The following is a 21,015-nucleotide window of genomic DNA, read 5'->3' on the forward strand; positions in this document are numbered from 1 at the left end:
CCTTTTAGACCATATGCACTGCTTTTGGTGTCCTTATATAAGATGTTGATCCTGGTGAACTCTGTAATCCAATTAAATTGTTTAATTGAATAGTGCCAAATCACAACAGACATGATCTCAAGGCACTTTATATAATGAGGTAGAGACGTTACAAAATTGTACAGAAACCCAACAGTTCCCACAACGAGCAAGCGATAGCAACTGTGCAGAGATAAAAAAAAACTCCCTTTAATTTCTTGTTCTCACCAAAAGACTCCTCAAAACCCATCGCAGTAAACTATTATAAGATGCTAATAACTGTAAAAACATTTCATTTCACACATTTTCACTTCAAAACTGAAGAGGCCTCTTGGATAAGAAGTGAAACATCTTCAGGAAACACAAGCAAGTCCAGGTGCCTGATGTAGACATGTACAACTCCTGAAGATACCATGACCTATGACTCTTCACAGATGCGACAAATCGTCACATTTAGGAGACTGAAGCCTGGAATCTCTTTCCATTTTTTCTTTCCAAAACAATTTTTTGGACCAAAATGGTCGGTTAAGATATTGAAATTTAGTTTTTCTATCAATTGATTGATTTAGTGAATGGATTTATATACAGACTATTCAACTGGCAAGCCTTTAACATTTCATGCCAGTTAATTTTCTTAAAAGTAAGTCCCTCTCAAACTGGGACCTGAATGAAGTCACCCTGAGTAGCCCAAACCAAATTTTGATTTAACATTTGGTTGTTGATAAACCCATGGGAGGCACAGGCTCTCTCCATCACTGTGTTTGCGTTTCTATGCCTCTCGATCAGCTGGGTTTATTCGTGGTGGACACTGATGCGCACGACATAACAAGACCTCTCTCTCTCTCTCTCTCTCTCTCTCTCTCTCTCTCTCTCTCTCTCTCTCTCTCTCTCACTCCCCAGGTCCTCTCCCCCTATCCACTCTCTCCTCCTCCGCTCTGCACCTGCTCCTCCCCTCCTCCCTTATTATCCTCGGAGTCAGAGCAGCGCTCCGTCCTCCTCGCCAAGTGATGCTCCTCGGCGGGGCGGCGCACATCGGCGGGTTGTCACCGCTCGCTGCACGGAGGACAACTCCGGCTTGTTTCGCCTCCTCGGGAAACACTCAGGAGCTGAATGACGAGCGAACATGGGGATTTAAGTGAGGTTGTGTGAGAGTGCGCTGGAGGACGAGTGAGCTCAAGTCCCATCCCAGAGAAGAGAGGGAGGAGGAGGAGGAGGAGGAGGACTAGGGGGAAACGGTCCCGTTGGGACGGGGACGCAGCGGAAGGTGCTGTGCTCCACAGAGTTTGTAATGGACTCCGGGTGCTGCTCTGTGTTGTTTGGTTGTGCAGAATAACATCGGCGGGTTTTAAGGACGCGGTTGTTGGAGTTGGTCGCTCGTTGGGATCTGTTTGTGATGGAGTGAGTGAGAGAGGGCGCACGGGAACTTCAGCCTCGCCATGAAATCAGTGCTCTTCAGCCGCTTCTTCATCCTTCTGCCCTGGGTCCTCATTGTCATCATCATGATCGATATCGACAGCAAAAGGACGGTCCGGGCTCCAGCGGCCGCTCGGACCGGCAGGGCGCAGCGGGCGGCCCGGACCGGCGCGCCGGGGGTCGGTGTCACCCACAATCAGACCGCGCTGCCGGTCATCTACGCCATCACTCCGACTTACACCCGTCCGGTGCAGAAAGCGGAGCTGACCCGGCTGGCACACGCCTTCCGCCAGGTGCCCCGGTTCCACTGGATCGTGGTGGAGGACTCCACGGCGCGCACGGAGCTGGTGGCGCGCTTCCTGGCCCGGTGCGGCGTGCCGTTCACGCACCTGCATGTGTTCACTCCCCGCAGGTTCAAGCGCGCCGGGATGCCACGCGCCACCGAACAGAGGAATGTGGCCCTCGCGTGGCTCCGGCAGCACCGGGGCCGCCGGGACTCCGGGGTGGTGTTCTTCGCGGATGACGACAACACGTACAGCCTGGAGCTGTTCGAGGAGGTAACCGGACATGAGTTGTGTTACCTGTGTTGTTCCTGTGCAGGGAGCATCATGGCAACGTGTCATTCAGCCTGAACTGCGGCACACAACATGTATCACTGTAATCTTACCCTTTTCACATCTATATGCCTGTTTATAAATTAGATGGTATTGTTTCAGGCTATTTCTATAAACCATGAGATGGAAACAAGCTGCTGTGGGATTTATACTGAGGCCAGGGACATTTGTAGGCTACTTAATCTTGACTTTCGTTTTGTGAAAAAAAACCGGATCATCTTTATTCAAGTTCAAGTAATAACGTTACATGAAAAGTACATTTATTAATGTACTTTTCGTTTAGCCTATATTTGACTACTTGTGTGAATTAACTAAAATAGCATCAGTTAAATTTAACATCTACATGTGACCTCTAAAGGCAGAAACAGACATAAGTAATTATCCCCACACCACCAGAGTTCAACACTGGGGTTCTGCTCCTCCAGGTTTTTTATTATTTGATCTCAACTTTCAATCCAACAGCATGATCATATGTTTTGCATGTCAATCAATCAATTAAATTCCATTTGTAGAGCCCACATCCACATATTTGTCTGGTCTAGGACTTAACAAGGTGCAACCTCCTCTGCCCTTTAAAGTGAGGAAAAACTACCAAAAAAAACTTTCATCAGGGGGAAGAGACCTCAGAAGAAAGAGACCCTTCTCCCAGGAAGGACAGAAGTGCAATAGATATTATGTGTAACAGAGCACATCAACAAAATACCAATATTTATAACATTCATGGGGAAAGACAGTGTGTAAATTAAATGGTGTATAGATGTTTAAAGTATTTACACAAAAGAAAGTATGTGACAGAGATGTGTGTGAAATGTTAAACTGAAAAGCAACGATCAACATAGTGAGATAAATTAAACAGTATCTGAAATCATGTCTCATGCAGAAACGTAGATAATTAAGTCTTAGGCTCCAACATGTAAAAATTGATGAACCCCAGGAACGTCCCCACAAACCTGCATAAGTGAGGGTTTGTCCAGATGCAGAGGAATAACAGTGTTTATGGTGTTGTATTGTTTTGTCACCTTTAATCACAGCATCAGCACTAGGAGGTTAACTGGCTGTGTTTTCACTCTGCTCCCACCGTTATGCTGCACAGGAACTGTTAGGCATCCCCCACATGGGATCTTTTCAAAGGAACTCAAACATTGAAATTCACCAGCTTCTTACTTGTCTGCTGATGGGATCCCACTGGAGCCCCGCTCAGCACCCCCGGGAGGCTCCAGACCTTGTTTTGAGAGCTGCTTGTTTCACTGGAAAGGCCGATATCAAACCAGCCTTTTCCAGTAAAGTGCGTCTGGTAAAAACCACAAGGACACTTTGTGTGTAGGGAGAATGCTTGCTGGGGAGATGAGGGGGGTTAAAATGAGCGTTAGACGAAATATGAAGAGGAAGAGGAAGGAGCACTGACTGACACATGAAGAAGGGATAGGGATGGATGACGGCCGTGTCAGCGCTGGTGCATCTTACCAGCATCGCTGTCCAATTTTCAGCCGATCCACTCGCCAGCACAGAATTAATAAGCAGGATTGTGTGTGTGTGTGTTTGTGTGTGTTTGTGTGTGTGTGTGTGTGTGTGTGTGTGTGTGTGTGTGTGTGTGTGTGTGTGTGTGTGTGTGTGTGTGTGTGTGTGTACTTGTGTGTGTGTGTGTGTGGTACTCGTGTGAGATTGATTGTCAGTGGTGGATAGCAGTGCCGGCTTTATAGATTCATTTTTTTTATTTTCTTTTATTATTTCACTTTTTACTGGTTTAAATTCTCACACTGATCTCTATATAAATTCATCTGAACTCGCATGCGCACTGATACTAGACGCTGGAAGTCTTCTGACGTGTAAATACTGACAAAAACATATCATGTGTCGTATCGATCTGTCCTCTGAATCTGAGTTAACAGGCTGGATGATGTGCCCGGGTTGAATCTCTATATTGGAAAACTGATACCTGCGTACGTCTGAGCGTTTGTTTATGTCAATTCATTGCTATATCTTTTCATGCCACTGTTAGCGATCGTTTGTCATGTATACTGAAGCTGCACCGCCACCCCTGCATGTGCTCTAGACATCCAGCTAATGAAGAGCGTCACGTCTGTAGCAGCGGCAGAAGCAACACAACAATCCTCTCACTCTTACAAATGCACAACCACTCTGAGAGAATGCTCCCCTGATTGCAGATGGCTGCCTCTGATTGCTGCCATTCAGATATAGCTGGGCCAAAATCAGGATGCAAAACATATTTATATAGATCAGCTGAAAACCCGGCACTGAATAATATAGCAGTACTCTTAAAGGGTGACTGATTCAGTGATGGATGAAAGGACTGGTGATCTTTAATGGGGGTGTTTGATGATGAGCACATTCGAAAATTAAATACCTAAGCGTTTTGAATTGCCCTTTGTAGAATATAAATTGTATGCTTACATTGAAACATGCAGATTTGGGAAGGCTGTGTTCTTCCACTTTTTGAAAGCAGTGGCCACTTACATCTAAAATCTGTTCTGCAAACTATGAGATAAACCATGAGCATTAAACAAGCTTGATGTTCTTATCACCTCCGTCAAGGAGGTTATGTTTTTAGCCCTCTACGTTTGTGTGTTGGTTGGTTTACTTTTGAGATTACGCAAAAACTACTGGACACATTTCCACCAAACTTGGTGGAGGGGTGTGATATGGTGCGAATCCGGATCAAGCGGCAGATGCAGGATTTTTTTTGTATCACTTTCTTTAACATTGATAGATACCGGTTTCTGATATTTTTACCGATTTCCCAGAGAAAAACTCATGGATCTTGAGGAAAACTAAATTTAGGGAAATGATAACAATGAGTGTGTACAAATGAATGCAGCCTGATTCAATTTAAGGGGGATGTTGGGCCTTGCTGGAGGTATGTGCTCTACTGAGTTTCATTTGGTTTCTTAGGCTGTGTGAGAATAAAACATTATGACTATAAACTACTGCTTGATGAGAAGTCTGGGTCACCCGGAGCGACATATACAGGTTTTTTAGGACTGTAACTAATAAGTAACTTATTGGAAGGTGGTGGGATGTATTGGTTGCATTTTTTCAAAGTAATAGCCCACTCTGGCTAGATTTTCCAGGACTACCAACCCTAGCTTTAAATTGTCATCTGATCACCAAACATTTTGCACTGTAATTTCTCATTCTACAAACCCACTGATCAATTAAGGACATTTCAGCTCTAAATAATTGAACGCCAAAATGAACTGAGTACAAACCGCTGTCTGGATTGATGCTCACAGGGAACAAGTTCCTAAATAAAACATAATATTCTGTATGAAAAGCACAGAAATCCATGGTGCCTAGTTGAGATTCCAGTTTCACCAGAATCCAAAATGACTAAGTGTCTATCCTGTCAATCAGAAAGCAGCAAAGTCAATTTTTCCCATTGTTTTGGCCTCAAGGAATCCACCCTTAATTAGAATTAGACTTCAGATTGTCCTCCCCGTCATCCCTGACTCCAACACTTGGATAAAGAATATACTTGACTCACTGAGGTGAACCCAGCGTGCAGAAGCCGAGTCTCCTCTGACACAGAGTGTGAGTGTTCGATTCCGGCGGCTCGGTGCAAAGAGCATCTATTTGATTTGTTAATAGCACACTGTCTTCTCTCTGTCCTCCTGCCTATTTCATTACCCAGCTGCTCTGTGCAGGTAATGGCCTGTCATAGAGAGATAATAGGCTGTCATACAGCCGTAATAACCTGCAGCAACCGTCTGCAGGCTTTAGACTGATCGCAGTAGCTGCACTTATAGTGGGTGGCAGCTTTAAATTAGAAACCCTTATATCATTTCTGGAAGAAAAATTATTGAGGGATCGTTCAAGCGGCAGAAATATTATTCTACCTTGGGCCCTTGTGATCATATTTCTTGTCGTAATTGTGATTTAGGATAAGATAGGTTTGGATTTGGATTCAGAAGCCCTGTATCTAAATACAGTGCTGCCATGTGCACAGCAAGAATTATGGGTCTCCACACTGGCCATGATGCAATAACTTTGTGACACTGTCCTTGTCCTATTTTATGCTCCAGTTCAATGAACGTGGACAGCTTATGGTGAAACAGAGGGGCCTTGGTCAATCATTCTAAATACAGTAAATATTCTGTATTTTACACTGAAAATGTGTATCATTAGAACATGTGATCATGGGCATTACGCTTTAGTTAGAGCAGCAGTAGAAAATAAGCTTCAAGCATTACAATCAGCACTGCAGGTCACTTCCATGAGCCAGACCAGGTATGTCTGGTTTCTCCTGGTCTGTGTGTGGGTCGGTTCCCGAAGAAAATACCTTTAACTCTACACTGCAGCTCAGCGAGTATACGGTGTTCATTTAATAACTATATAAATACTACATAAATATAGTTTCTCTTTGTATGACTGTGCTTCTTAACTCAGCAGGGTTGAGGTGATTGTAGGAGCTATGTACTGCACACCTACATTTCTTGAAAGCTGGTGTGTGCTGTACAATTATGTTACTTCTTTAAATGTGTATTTACACACGAGCGCAGGTGGGACTCAGGACACGTAACTTCTGAGGGGTGAAATTAGGGCTGAGCAATAAAACTATGACATTAATCATCACAATGTCATTTTCATCAAAAGCAATGTAACAAAAGTTTGATATATATCGATAAATTACTTATGTATTGTACAAACACAGGGAGGAGGTATAATACTTAATTGGTTTTAATGTTCTTGGCTACCTCAGACCCAAGTTTACAACTTTTTCAAAATAAAAACTGTAATTCAGCTCAGTTTAAAACATTACAGCAACGAAACAAACATACTTTTACTTTGAAGAGAATGTGATTTTTGAATGTTGATGGATATCAGCACCTTTGCTCTGTCTGTGTGTCTGTGTGAGTGTGTGTCTGTGTGTCTGTGTGAGTGTGTGTCTGTGTGTCTGTGTGAGTGTGTGTCTGTGTGTCTGTGTGAGTGTGTGTCTGTGTGTCTGTGTGTCTGTGTGAGTGTGTGAGTGTGTGTGTGTGTGTCTGTGTGTCTGTGTGTCAGTCTGATATGGTGAAAGAAAAATAACCAAATTATCAAAAAGATCTAGATGCGATTTTGACTGAACACGACTGTAGTTTATCTGAGGAAGAAGAGGAAACAGACAGACAGACAGACAGAAAACGCAAACTGAAGGCACACTGCGCCCCCACCGACTGCTACAGAGCACTGTCACTTGTTTATTAACATTTTATTAATATTGAATGTATCTCGTGACCAAATCTCAGCAGACTCTGCCCTGCACTTCCCTGGGCCTTTAAGAATACACATGCCAATTGCAAAATCAAAAAGTTGAACGAATCTCAAGATCCACATACAGACGGACAGATGTGGAATTAGGTAGTTGTAAGCACAGAAAAAAGGAATTATTCATTCAATATTTCGTGTTTCAATATTTTATCATTTCATTAGCTGCTGTGGAGCAGAGAGTGAAACACTTCTGACCTGCTGTTGCCCAATTAACAAATGCCGAACTCCAGCTGGAACAGAATCAGCCCCGTTTCTTTGACTCCGGGTTGTTGATTACATGAGAGGAGCTGCCCGGGCAGTTTTGCTCCGAAAGTGGGCCGCAAACTACCACAGAGTAATGAGCAAAATGTGTGACAACCATTCAACCCCCTCTGCTTCCTCCCCTTATGAAAAAAACATTGGTACGTAGCAAATGTTTAACAAGCTTCCCCGCGTTCTTCTCTTTCGCTGGCAGCGGAGTCAGAGCGAGAAATCAGGTGGAAAGGCATTTAGAGTGAATACACGAGTAAAGAGGAGCGTTCTCCGTTTCCACACGTTTGTCAGATCTCTGTCTGCTGGTGGTTCATTATGCAGACGACAAGATATGGCTGAGTAACCTCCGAGCAGTCAATAGTGAAACGCAGAATGCTCATTTAATGCCCCCCCCCCCATGTAATAGTGCCATGATTGGGCCTGAACGCACACGACTTCCATCTGGTTCCTCAGGGTGATTCTGCAGTTTTGCCCTCAAGAGTCATTGTGCTCACATGGGAGCTCCCTCACCCAAGGCTACATGCTAATGTAGTCTGAATAGAATGTTTTTTTTTTCATATCATCTTTAAATTTGACTGTTTCGTTCAAAAAAAGAAAAAATAATTCCCATAAAAATTAGAGCTTCCTTATCGTATGCAGCGATGTGTGGAATCTCTCAGCAAGGTGGAGGGATTTCTCTGGTTGAGGGAAAATCAAGGTTGAACAGATAGATTGCACTTTGGCTCTTCATTAACAAAGAGTATGCTCAATAATGCAGATTGCAGCTCACACTTTATTCGTTTCATGAATGCCCTCCACCATGATTTCACCCCTGTCCGTTTGTATTTTGGTTTGTTTGCTTCTATGCAAGTTTACAAAAAATGACCTGACAGATTACGGGTCAGGAAAGAACCCAATAAATGCAGGTGCAGATCTGACCCGGATTTCTTTCTCTTTAACATTGCGAGATTGGGCATTTTTGTTTTTGTCTCAGAAAATAATTCATGGATACTGATGCAAATAATCAGTCACGTTTAAATGTATGGTATTTAAGAGTGTGTTCAATGTGGTGCAGATTCAAATAAAAATCTGGAACTAGTGAATTCAAATGTGGTTTCATCTGGGTTGGGCCTTAGCGGAGTTGTTGTCTTCCTTTCTAATTAAAAAACGTCTAGTTTTGTTTCATTAGAACTTGGTTCTTCTGGCAGCGTTAACACAACTGAGACTGTCTGAGACATGAGAGCAGGCCAACAATACTAAAAAGATGTAACATGAGATATGAGATACAAGCAGTTGGATGATCCGAGTGGTTTGAAATAAACCCATAGACTAGGATGTTATTATTTTCTTTTGTTGGTTGGAGGCCACTTTAGTTTCTTTGGTCTGAATGATCAGACGCCCAAACACACACCGGGCTCGACCCTGGTTTTGTTATAACAGACAGACGAAGACTTTGTGGTGAACATTTGGAATCAAAACTATCTCTGAAAAAACAGCGGACAGAAAAAGGGAGATTTCGTAGTAGAACCAGCTGAGTTAAATAAAATGGCAAAGTGAGTTTAATAATATGATTACGTATTCCATAGTGTGTTATTGACCTGTTGTCTTTGCCAGAGTTGTGCACATGTAAAGGTTCTTTCTGTGCAATGAGGGGATATTACTAACATCATCTCAGCAATTACTTTGGTGAGGACGTTTTTTTTTACCTTCAAAGCTACCAAAATAAGATGAAATTTGTAATAAACCTGTAAAAAGTTCCCTTTTTATTGATGTGTAAAGGATTGATCTACGAGTGTTCACCAATGAGTCCATTACTGGGACCCTCACGCCGTCAGTTAGGGCTCTGTTTCACGGTAAAGGAACCCATTCAGATGAAGTTACATAAGAAGCAATCAGTAAAATTAAGCAGCGCTCCCCCGGTCTTCATTCCTGAAAAGCTGACTATGGGGATTGAGGGTTTTTCAGCTGACGGCAGCATGGCAGAGCTGTTTGATTCAGCTGCAGCAGGCTGTCAGCCAGGCGAGAGTTTCGTCAGACCTTTTTTGAATAATTGAACTCCCCCGGCCTCGGAAGGCTCCGCAGCAGTCAGAGCGACTATTTTAGGGAGCAGGTACTGTGGCTAATGCTCTGTGCTGAAGTGTGACTGAGGCACACCTCTCTCGAATGGTGCCATACTGGGTCTAGTGTTCATTTATTAGTTCTGATGTGGCGTGATGGCCTCTCGGATTGAGTAGTAGTGTGTGATATTCACTGCTGTGCTGAATGTGAGAAAGATCTTTAAAAAATTCTCAGAAACTTTCGGAATTTGTTTCACAATTCATTTCTTTGAGAGTATGTGTTTGAAGTGAATTTGACTTTCTGATTATGCTTTCGTTGTGTTAATATGTTACACAGCCAGTTTGCTGGTATTGGGAAATTGGCTAAGAAATGTACAGTATATGCTTTTCAATGGGAAATGGTCCAAAGACATACACATGCAAACATGGGTATATCTGATCAAGTGTCCAAGCAGCGGAGTCCGCACCTGCAGAGAATTGTGGGACGATGGGGAGGTGGCAGAGACAGGAACTGGCAGGATAAAGGAACCAGAGCGAAATAAGCAATTCAATTTCCTCAAACCCTATGAGCAATTATCATAATTACATAGTGTAGTGGTAGAGGAAGGGGTGGGGGGATGTGTTGGCTGGTGCGCGGGTGAGTTGTAATGTCAGCGAAGTGAAGCAGAAAGGAGATGAACTTTGCTGAGAGAAATTGTCTGCTGGGGTCGGCGGGAGGATAAGGATGGAGGAGAGAGGGGAAGGTGACGGAGAGGTTGAAGGCCGTCTGAATGTGAAGGAGGTGTTACGTGCCAGCTCTCTGCTTGTTCCTCTGCTTGACTACAAACCTCTGCTCTCTGCTCCCTTTCTTCCCACTTGTGTGTCACAGTGACCGAGACACATTTCTGTTAAACTGAAACGGATTTTCACTGAAGCTGTTTCATTAAAATGGAATGGACACGTTCTGGCTTCATGGCTTGTGAAGGGCTGCAAGGCCAGAACGGGTCTCCGACACCTTGACACTCTGAATATCTCAGAAATGTTCAAACACCTGAAAACTTACTTTCTTCCATTGAGTTTGGTGGACATATAGCTGTGCTTTCTGTAATGGGATGATTATCAAGAATGTAGCAGTGATGTGCAGGTTTGTGATGTCCTCTTCATTGTTGAAGAGTGTCTTGACTGCTTCAGTATGGTGATTACTGGCTATTATCCACGACTTCATGTGTGTGCAAGACTAAAAGATGCTTTAAACTATATAATTATGGTTTAAAATTTAGTCAAACGTATTTATTTGCTTCTTTCCAAGAGTGAGATGACAGGAACAGGATCAGTCTCATGGCTTTGTTTTAATGAGGAGCTGGAGCAGTGTTTCCTGGGTTCGACAAAGTCTTCACTTGTATAAAGATTAAGACTTAGGTGATGTTAATCGGGTAGAAACCAACAATCTAATCAAAATCAGCTATGGGAGTTACTATAGAATAGACTCGTGCTCAAAAGATACTGTAGGTCAATATGTTTAGTAACTCTATGGTTTTTATCTAACTCTACAAACAGGGAGAAAATGTAGGTGATATGGGTTTCAGAGATTGTATAATATATATATAATTAATATATTTACTATATTGAACAGTAATTAGGCCCCGTGTTTGACAATGATGCAGAACCCCTCCCAAATATGAAATAATTTGGACACATCAGAGAAGAGGCGGAACTGATTCAGTCATTAAACATGTCAGTAATGTGTCAGGAAAACCATAGCGTGGATCTGCTGTTGATGATCCAGTCACCTCAACCTTGGGTATTTGTTGTTTCGGAGTGAATAAACTGCTCAGTGTGTAGTCCAGTAGCTGCTCACAAACTCTGTGATCTGTAGCCTGCATTACAGAAACCTGCTGAACCCACACATGCGTGCTGTGAACTGCAGGATATAGAGTTACAGGCTCATTAGGTACAACTAGCAAAAACTAATTTACTCTAATGCAACAGCCTTCTACTGAGTCCTGCCTTCATGAAGGTTATAATGTTCAGTTTGAAACTGTTCAAACTGTTTTAAAGAGGTGTTGATTCAACACTGTGGTCGTGCTGGAGTTTGCAGTTTGTGGTGCTGCTGAGTTGTACTGGGTTATAGTGAGATAGTGTTTCTAACATTTGGCCTGCACTCACTGGTATAAAGATAAATAAGACAAAATATTAGAAACATCAGTCTTTATAAACCAGGAAACAATCATTTAGGGAGCTTTCATGTTTCTCTGGCTTCATGCTCTGTGTGTTCTGAACACAGACTTGAGAGTTAATACTGTTATTCTCCTCTGTATTTGTAAGAAAGGACATAAATACCTCCCAAAAAACCTTCATTACTATTTTATGACCTAGACTTACAAAAACAGCTGGATTTTTTACCATAAATGTTGGTTTGTGCACTGATCAATATAAATATCCATATGCTTATAGACAGCTAGTTCACCTGCTGGAAAGAAACACTGTGACTTTGCAGACAGTCTCTCTCTCTCTCTCTCTCTCTCTCTCTCTCTCTCTCTCTCTCTCTCTCTCTCTCTCACACACACACCTCTTCATCTCTTTAATATCAGTTTTTTCTCACATAAACCCATAAAGCATTCATCTTGCACACATATCATGCACCATTGAATCACAGTTTCATAGCCCATCCCCAGCCTCTCTAATTTGATTCATTCATTTTCTCCCAGCTCATTTCTTCCCTCCCTTTCTCCGATTGCCTCTGCCATGCATATTAATAACACACACACAGATAAAAATACACTTGATTAAAATCACACCCGACCCAGCCACCCGAGCACTCGTCCCAGTGCACAAACAACACAATGACGGCTCTTTCTCCAGGGCAGGAGGCAGGAAACGAGAACATCCATAATGGATTTCATATACTTCATCATTAAGAGTCTTTGTGTGTACACACAATCCACTTCTCACCTATGTGTTTGCAGGGGAGGGAGACAGAGTTGATTACCCGACTGAGCCGTGGTGCTCACAGACAGTGTCCTGGCTGCGAGTCAAATGAAATGTGATTCCTCTCAGCACTGTATTTCTCACCCCCAGCTTTTCTTTTGTTTACTTGTAAATAGCAGACGTTTACTGACTGGGCTGCCGATGCTGTCATTTGTCAGGACCTACAGGTTGTCATGCTCTCAGCTGCTTCTGAATTTATTTTTCACATGTGGCGTGAGATGATTTGTGATCCCAGTGCACCATCTACCCTCTGGTGAACATATCCATATTAATAATGAGACAGGAGCTTTCTCAGAGCATGACAGAGTCCGCCGCTGGTCCCCAACTATACAACGTAGACTGATGCACAACACAGACCTGCACAGATTCATCCATCCATCCATCCATTATCTCTACCTTATCCTTTGAGGGTGGCGGGGGGCTGGGGCCAATCAGCTGACATTGGGCAGGAGGTGGGATACACCCTGTGCAGGTCACCAGCTCATCAAAGGGCCCACATACAGAGACAACCAAACATTCACACTCACATTCACACTTACGGTCGACTAGTTTCTCCAGTTAACCTCATGTCCGCATGTCTTTGGAAAGTGTGGGAGGAAGCTGGAGTGCCCAGAGAAGACATGCAAACTGTGTTTAGATTTCCTGCAGAGGTTCAGCTCTTCTCCTCGCACTATTTCTTCTTCAGTGCACATTGTGAAACGTCTGATCTCCGATTTTGTTCTTCTGTGCTTGTGTCTTTTTTGTGCAACAAGTCTGTCAAATTCCCAAACCAATAGAATGCCAGGTGTAGTGTTGACAAGTGAAATTGTCCTTTCCTTGTTGTGTGTGTGTGAGCATTACCGTATATCTTTGAGAGTCCCGCATGGGCGGCTACTGTAACAGGATTCATATCCCACCTTCCACAGCTTACTCCAGCTTTGAAGTGTACTAAGACAAACCATGACACCTTCATGGAGCAGGAGTCCAGCAGATCTGGGATATGCAGTGGCAAAATCAAGGATGTCAAATTTTTGCATACGCTGTTGCTAGAATCTATAAAAACAAGATTGTCGCCCCCCCTTTTTTTTATGTGAACAGCACCAACAGCAGAAGTATCCAAAACGTGGATGGAGGGATTTTATTTGTCCTCACTACACCTGATTTTCTATTGGTTTGGGAAACCAGCATGAGAACGAGGAGAAGAGCTGAAGCTGGAGCCCAGACAATCCAAGCCTAAGCAGGGGATATTATATTTGAGTGTGAGTGCAGCGTTTTGAGTGAGAGCAAAATCGGAAAGAAAGAGAGGAAAACCCCCAAACAAGGCAATTTAACTGAACATGTCATGCCATGATTGATTTATAATTTTTTATCTGAACTAACATTGTTACCATAATTAATTCAGTTGTTTGTTTCAGAGCAGTGATGTGGGATGTTGTTATCACTGGTCTGACTGACAGGTGCTGGAGCTTTCTACAGCAGTTGATGTTTGACTGACACGGTGTCGCAGCTGCGGGTGTGATCCATATGTATGAGTGTTACTTGTGCTGTCGACGTTGTTGTGTTTTCCATGCAGAGTATTTTTGGATTGTCGATCATGTAGTAGCTTAAAGGCTACGCCCTTTTGATGCACCCTTACATAATGTTTTCCTGCTCTAATTACATAATCTGACCTAATACCAATCCCTGATTACATTTCCCATAATCCCATTTGTTGAGGACCATTTAAAAACAGTTTTTTAATCCGCACTACTTTTCACCACAAAGTGACGCCCCTCCCTCACTGACCTCAAAGCTAGTTTCAGGTGTATCACCACTGCTGACGCTGCTGCCGTTGTTAGTTGCTGCTACATTTGTTTTCAACTACTGCTTTTCCAGTAACAGTTAACCTTTTAGAGCAGCTTTGTTGAGCAGTATCCGGTAGTTTTAAGATTAAGATTAAGGCCCATCATCTGAAGTTCTTTACGTTAACTTTTAAAGTCTAATTGAGTTTTTAGATTTTTTTAAAAAAAAACAAAGAATTTTTCTAAATCTTTCTGGACTGAGAAGGCCACAGTACATTGAAGTTTTACGTGGAAGAAAAAGACTCATTGGTTTTATGAACTGTTTGAAGAATTTCCTTTCTAAATAGAAAATACCTAAAAAATATATATTACTTTAAAATCTCGCAAAATGGTGGGAAAAACAAACGCCTCTGCTAGGAATGTATTGTTAGGATGTATATATTTGAGGTTTCTGGTATGACTGCTGTATCTCCTTTTATAAAAGTAGTCCTGTGAACTCAAATAAATACCACTTCTATACAGTATGAATACGTGTATCGTGCATCTACAGCTGTTGAAAATATTTCCCAATAAAAGCCTTTTAAAAAGAAATGAATGGATTCAGCCAACAGGAACACGGGAGTGCTTTTATTTTGAAGCACAAATGCCTGCTGCTGATGTGCAAGGTAGCGTGATCCTTTTCACTAGTCAGAAAACTGGTCACAAACACATTTATATTTGACTTTTGTCTGCAATGTGAATGGATACAATCTGTAATCACTCCCAGGTCAAATGACTCTGCATTCTAGATGCTGATGTTGCACCTTTTCTGACATGACGTTGGCATTTAAACGTTTGTGCACTTATCTTTAGCAACAACGGGCAACAGGGTTAGGGGTCGTGCAAGATGCACCACTGGTAAGACGGCGAGGGCTCCAATGTGCTTTTTGATGGTTATTAAGGTTGGTGAATAAAACTGAAAAGCAAACCCCTCAGCGGGTTTATCCAACTTAAAAAAACAAAACAACAAATTTTGGCGTAAAAGAGGTATTAGAGAAAACAATGGGATTAACTGTTAATAATAATAATAATCATAATAATCATAATAATCATAACTTTATTTGTATAGCACTTATCTAAACGAGGTTACAAAGCTCTTCTAAACAGTGTGATCATGTCAAATGTTATTTTGCATTAGATTCCAATGAACTATGAGTAAAATGTGCAGGTGCTTCGAAGGCAACAAAAAAGAGACGACATGTGTAGACCCACAGAATTAGTTTTACACCCCAAGGAGATGTGTTCTCTTCTGGTGTTGCAGCAGCTCTCAACTTGAAAAATCTCTCCACAAAATCCCAGTGTGTGCTCTCACAGCAACATTTACTATTTTCCTTCCCTGTGGGGAAGCTGTTTGTTCATGATGACAAACCCGATCATAAGGGTGAGCTCTGTGGTTTGTGGTTTTCTGGCAGAGTTGTTTGTGTTCTCACATATAGACTGGATCACTGTGGACTGTTGGAAGAACAGAAAATACCAGGCTGCGATCAGGCGCGGCTGCGAGCTCATATTGCTGTTATTCCAGAAAGGACGTTTCCGTAAATAATAATCACCAATATTCAAAATATATATATATTTTCAGAATAACATTCATTCTTTGTTTGTTTATGTATATTCTTGCCTTAAGAGCCATTTATTTCTATAACTTTATCATTTTGTTGTTATCTACTGTAATAAATAGCCTATAATAATTTAATAGAGCTGTACGCTGCTCATAAAAGGGTTCTGTGCTCTCACACACACAAACACACACCAACACACACACACACACACTTTATGTGCAGGGGATTACATTCGAGGTTGTATTGATTTTTTCTTCTTCTTAGAATCCAAACTCTGAATCTCTGTTGTTCAGATGCTGTAAAACTAAGTGGGACTTCAACACGATACACTTTGTTTTCTCAGATAAAAGCTCAATATTTCCAACAATAAGAAGTGAAAGTGGGAATAACCCCTTTGAAACAGCAGGAAGTGTTTGAAGTGAATTTCTTTGGCAGTAAAAAGCAGGAGATGATTGTAAAATCTATGAATAAAAGATAGAGTGAGCTCCTGGTTTATTTCAGAACTGGCAGTGAGGAGAGTCTGGGCCACAGCCAGGAGCAGAGAAACCAAACCACTGGTTAGCATTTAGCTGATAAAGGATTGCATCCACAGCTACGCTCGCAACTGCCAAGTCAGGAGAGGACTGAGCTTATTCACAAGTTCCATCTCAGAGCAGCTGGATTCTGGAAGACGACTTCAATAAATCAGAGCCTCCCTCTAAGAAATCTGATTTAAGATATTTCATCTCAGTGAGAGTTGTTGCAGAGTACCTGCCCTTCCTCTCTCATCTTCATCTCCATCACCTTCCCTGTTTCGCTCCAGCTCCTCATCGCCTGTCGTATCGCCTCCTTTCCCAGAGCTGAGCTTTGATTGATGCATTCTTTTCATTTTCCTCTGTGTCAGTGAACAAAGTAAAATAGGGTCAATTGATATTTATGTGTAAATGGTACCAGCCCACACTCTGATAATATTTCAGAGAAAATAAAAATATACACTGGTTCCTCAATTCCTTTTGTCCCTTTAAACAAATTTAATAGACATGAAAGTATTTTAACTTTTCCCGAAAGTTTGTCAGGCTGACATTTGAGCGATGGAATTAACGTTTGCTTGCTAACTATAGTCAGTTCACTCAAAGACACCAACATAACCAGCATCATGATGATGGACGGCCACTATTGGCTTGGCACAACCAAACAGGAGAAAGGTCAGAGGATGTCTGTGGGATGAAAAGCATTGGATTACAAGCAATATGCCAATTTAAAGTATCCAGTCACCTGTATCATGCTCCAACTGTCTGTTTGGTTTGTTGACACAATCATATAACCACAGAGTTGGGTAAAGATCTTGTAGTAACGACAAAATCATTCACTCCATCCACACACACAGGAGAGAGTTGGTCATCTCAGCCACAGAACATCTTTGTAGAAGCAAAGAAGACTTACTTATTTCCTGACTTTTATTACCTACACCTTGGGAAATATTACGATGTTGATAACCTCAACGGGGGTGGCGACAAATCACAAGGTCTCCCCCGAAAATAGCTCTGTTCAGTCATTTGCTTCTCATGTTGTGTTTCAGGCATAACAAGCCAAAGATGTCATTCTGCACCAATCATAAAGTATGAAGTATATAACCACGAGGCTGGATCACATCCCTCCTGTTTTAGTCTCTTTATACAGGCTCCCAATATGTTTTAGACTTGTAAGGTCTTACTGATGACAACATAAGATCTTGTTTACTTGTAAGGCTCTTCATGGCCTCTCTCTCCACTATATATTTGACTTTTTAGTATGCTTCGCACTTTAGTACCTTAAGATCCTCGGACAAAGGGACTTTCATCTGCTCCAGATCCTCCGGCTGAAAAGTGTTTGCTGTTTGGGCCCCGCGGCTCTGGAACAATCTGCCTGAGGAAATCAGGTTGGCCGCTCAGTAATCTCTTTTAAGTTCCTTCTTAATACGTGCTTTTATCAGAGAACCTTTCCTGATCCTACTTGGATTGAAATGTTAATTTTCTTTGAACTGTCTGTTGAACTAATGTCTAGAAAATCTGATGATTTTATGACTCATCTGTTTTGTTTTGCTGCTTGTGAAACCATTTCTAACTTGAGTTTATTCAATTATTATTATCATTATTAATCTAAGTGTTCTTCCCCCCGTGGAGAAAAGATCAGCAGCACGTAACAATTTTTTGCAACTTAATAAGAAATTAGCTTTTAGTGGTTCTTGTATTAATTACAAAAGAACCATTTGTGTAATTACTAGTGACAGAATTACACTGCTTTTTCCAGTAAATTAAAAATAATCATAATCACACACTTATATTGTGGTAATTAGCATATGTATATAGTGTGACAGGCTCACAAATATAAATATTCTGACATTCTGTCTATTATTCTCTTTGTGTCTGTTCCTGTCACATTATTTTATATATTTTTCATTCTACCTGCTCTATATCCGCATGCACTGCACTGTGTGCTCACCCTACCTCCCCTGTATAAATAAAGGTATAACTACAAATTTGTCCTGCAAACTTTACCTGTGCCAGCAGTAACCTGCAGATGGTGGCATGAAAATGTGCAGGCAGTCGCCAGCTAGCAGAATAATGCACCATCTGTTGAAACACTGTCACCTACAGCTTTGTATGGCTCCCAGTAAAAATTATGACATTGAGTTGTTGATGATAAGTCTCGGGAAATGAAAATTGAGACAACATCTGCAGTCGGCGACTTCCCCACATGACGTAAACACAGCATCTCTCTGACTTTAACTGTGCACAAAGCACAATAGAACTTTTACCATCCTTTAATATCATGTTGTTAAAGTTGTGCTCGATGAAACTGATGGTGAACACCTCCTGATCACAAGCGATGGCTCTACGAGCTACGAGCAAATTGAACATCTAATCTAATGTGATTTGTATTCATCCATTTGATCCTATAATGCATCGACCTGGATGCCTCTGAGAGTCATTTTGAAGCTAGTAAGAACCTGCATAGAGGACAGACCGACTCAAATTATACACACATAACTACATAGCCTGGACACAGTCCAGTTATAATGGATGAATGAAAGCTGCTATAAAGACAGCAAGAGTGAAAGTAGTAAAAAGAGAAAGCTGTTGATGGACCCTGCTGCTGCCAGGCCACAGTGTTTATCTCGCTCATTTAATGCAATTTGGAAAAGCACAACGGACATTTGTCTGAGGCAGATGTCATTTTAACAAGGCTGTAGAATGAATTATTGACATCTTACTGCTTCCATCAGATATTAACACAAACCCTGCATCTGATTGGTTGGGTGCAGAACTCGCTGTGCTGTCACTGGTCTTTGCCTCTAAATTTCCAACAAGAAAAACAGCCAGAAAGAACGAAGATACTCTAACACCAACAATTCCCTCAGGACTTGGTGGAGACCAAAACAGATAATATAAATTTATATATTTTTCAAGTCACCAGAAGAAGAAGACAATGCTGAAGTTCTTAACACACTGTTTACTTCAACAATCAATAAAAGCAGAACTTATTTAACAGCAGCAGTATAGTAGAGAGCACTCGCCATCTTGCATTTCACTTTGACAACAAATAGGACCCTAAATGAAAGTTAATGTTATGTTTTGTTTAGGCAGAACATTTAAGATTCAACATGTAATGACTGTGATAACCAACATTCAACCTGCATGTTAATGACATATGTCATTTACTACATCATTGTTTGGTTTATTTTAGCATTTGTGGATTTTTCTAACAATAATCTACAATATAGATTCATTAGATTCATGTTACCATCTTCAGTGTTTATAGAGGGTTTCTTATAGAGATTAAACATTACTTTTATCTGGGAGACCTGACATTTCTAAAGGATATAAACAAGAAATCATCTTTTTTCTTCTCTGCTGAGAAAATGTTTGACTAAAAGCTACTTCAGAAAACTGCACTTTGACAGTGCCTCAAAATGACTTTGTGAAACCTTTTCAGTGATCTCTGACATGTTAAAGACAACAAAGACAGATATCGGATGTAGTTTGACGATTTTGTCTCTAACAGCAGGCTAAACAGAACAAAAATATACCAAAGCCAGAATCCAATGTTCAAAGTGATAAAGATTAGGGCCCCCGTAAGTCCAGCCAGCCTTCCTCTGAATACGTTAGCAAATGGACTCTGTTTCCAGTCTGACTCTCTCTAATAATGTGTCAAAGTGTACTGAGCTTTGAGGCGCAGCAGTCGAACCTGGGGATCATTAGCAGTCAAACTAGGAATTAATCGCTAAGCCAAAATAACGATCGTACTCCGGGAACGAACTGGGAACGACCAACTCGCACTCTCTTTCTTCCTCTTTCTTCCGCTTCTCTTTTCATCTGTCTTTTTTACAAACCAAAGGAACCAGAGTCTTTGAAAAATGACCTGAGAGAGAAAGGCAGACAGCAGCAAAAGAGGAACAAGGGGGAAGGGTTTTAGCGTCGCACAAACTCAAGGGGGCCCAGTATTTACGGGGGAAAGGGCTTAAATGCTCCAGGCGTTGTTCAGGGACTCGGGAAGGAGAGAGGTTTTAGGGTGCAGGGCAAAAGGAAGAGAAATGAAAGGGTAGAAGAGGTGAAGGAAAGGAGAAGATGCTCATTGTTCTTCTTGAGGTTGAAGTGAGGCCAGATGCTAAATGTTAATTATATCTGCCTTCCTTCATTCTGTTCAGCGTCTCTGCACGTCATGCTATTTAATGGAAGAGGAATAACTTATCATATCTGACAGTTTGATGCAAATAAAGGTCAGTTTCTTGTTCTTTAGCCGTTGTAAGACTACATGGATTCAAAAAACAGGATTGCCAGCTCATGAAACCTTTTACATTTCCTAAAACAGTTTAATGAAAATCTGCTTCCATTCAACATAAATGTAGTTTGAAGTCAAACAGCCAAGAAAGGAAATAAGGCAAACCAGAGATCCACAGTATCTGTCTCAGTGACTCATTGTCTCTTCATTTGATCTTTTAGGGGTCCAGACCTTTCATTGCAGGACTGCTTTGTCTTCCTGTCACTGGAGATGGATCTTTTTCACCCTGGCTATATGTTTGGGTTCACTGTCATGTTATAGAATGCATCTGTAATGGTAGATTTGACAGCCA

General features: G+C 41.7%; 1 protein-coding gene across 1 annotated transcript in view; it reads left to right on the forward strand.

The window, feature by feature from the left end:
* Nucleotides 1–951: 951 nt before the first annotated feature.
* The window catches only part of b3gat2 (beta-1,3-glucuronyltransferase 2 (glucuronosyltransferase S)), a 49,931-nt gene continuing 29,867 nt past the window's right edge, over nucleotides 952–21,015 (forward strand). The window contains exon 1 of the mRNA XM_035173339.2: nucleotides 952–1,988. Within this exon, the coding sequence (XP_035029230.1) occupies nucleotides 1,455–1,988 (534 nt within the window). The 5' untranslated portion in view covers nucleotides 952–1,454. The remainder of the gene's footprint in view (nucleotides 1,989–21,015) is intronic.

Source organism: Hippoglossus stenolepis, chromosome 12, assembly GCF_022539355.2.
Source record: "Hippoglossus stenolepis isolate QCI-W04-F060 chromosome 12, HSTE1.2, whole genome shotgun sequence".
Classification (NCBI taxonomy): Eukaryota; Metazoa; Chordata; class Actinopteri; order Pleuronectiformes; family Pleuronectidae; genus Hippoglossus; species Hippoglossus stenolepis.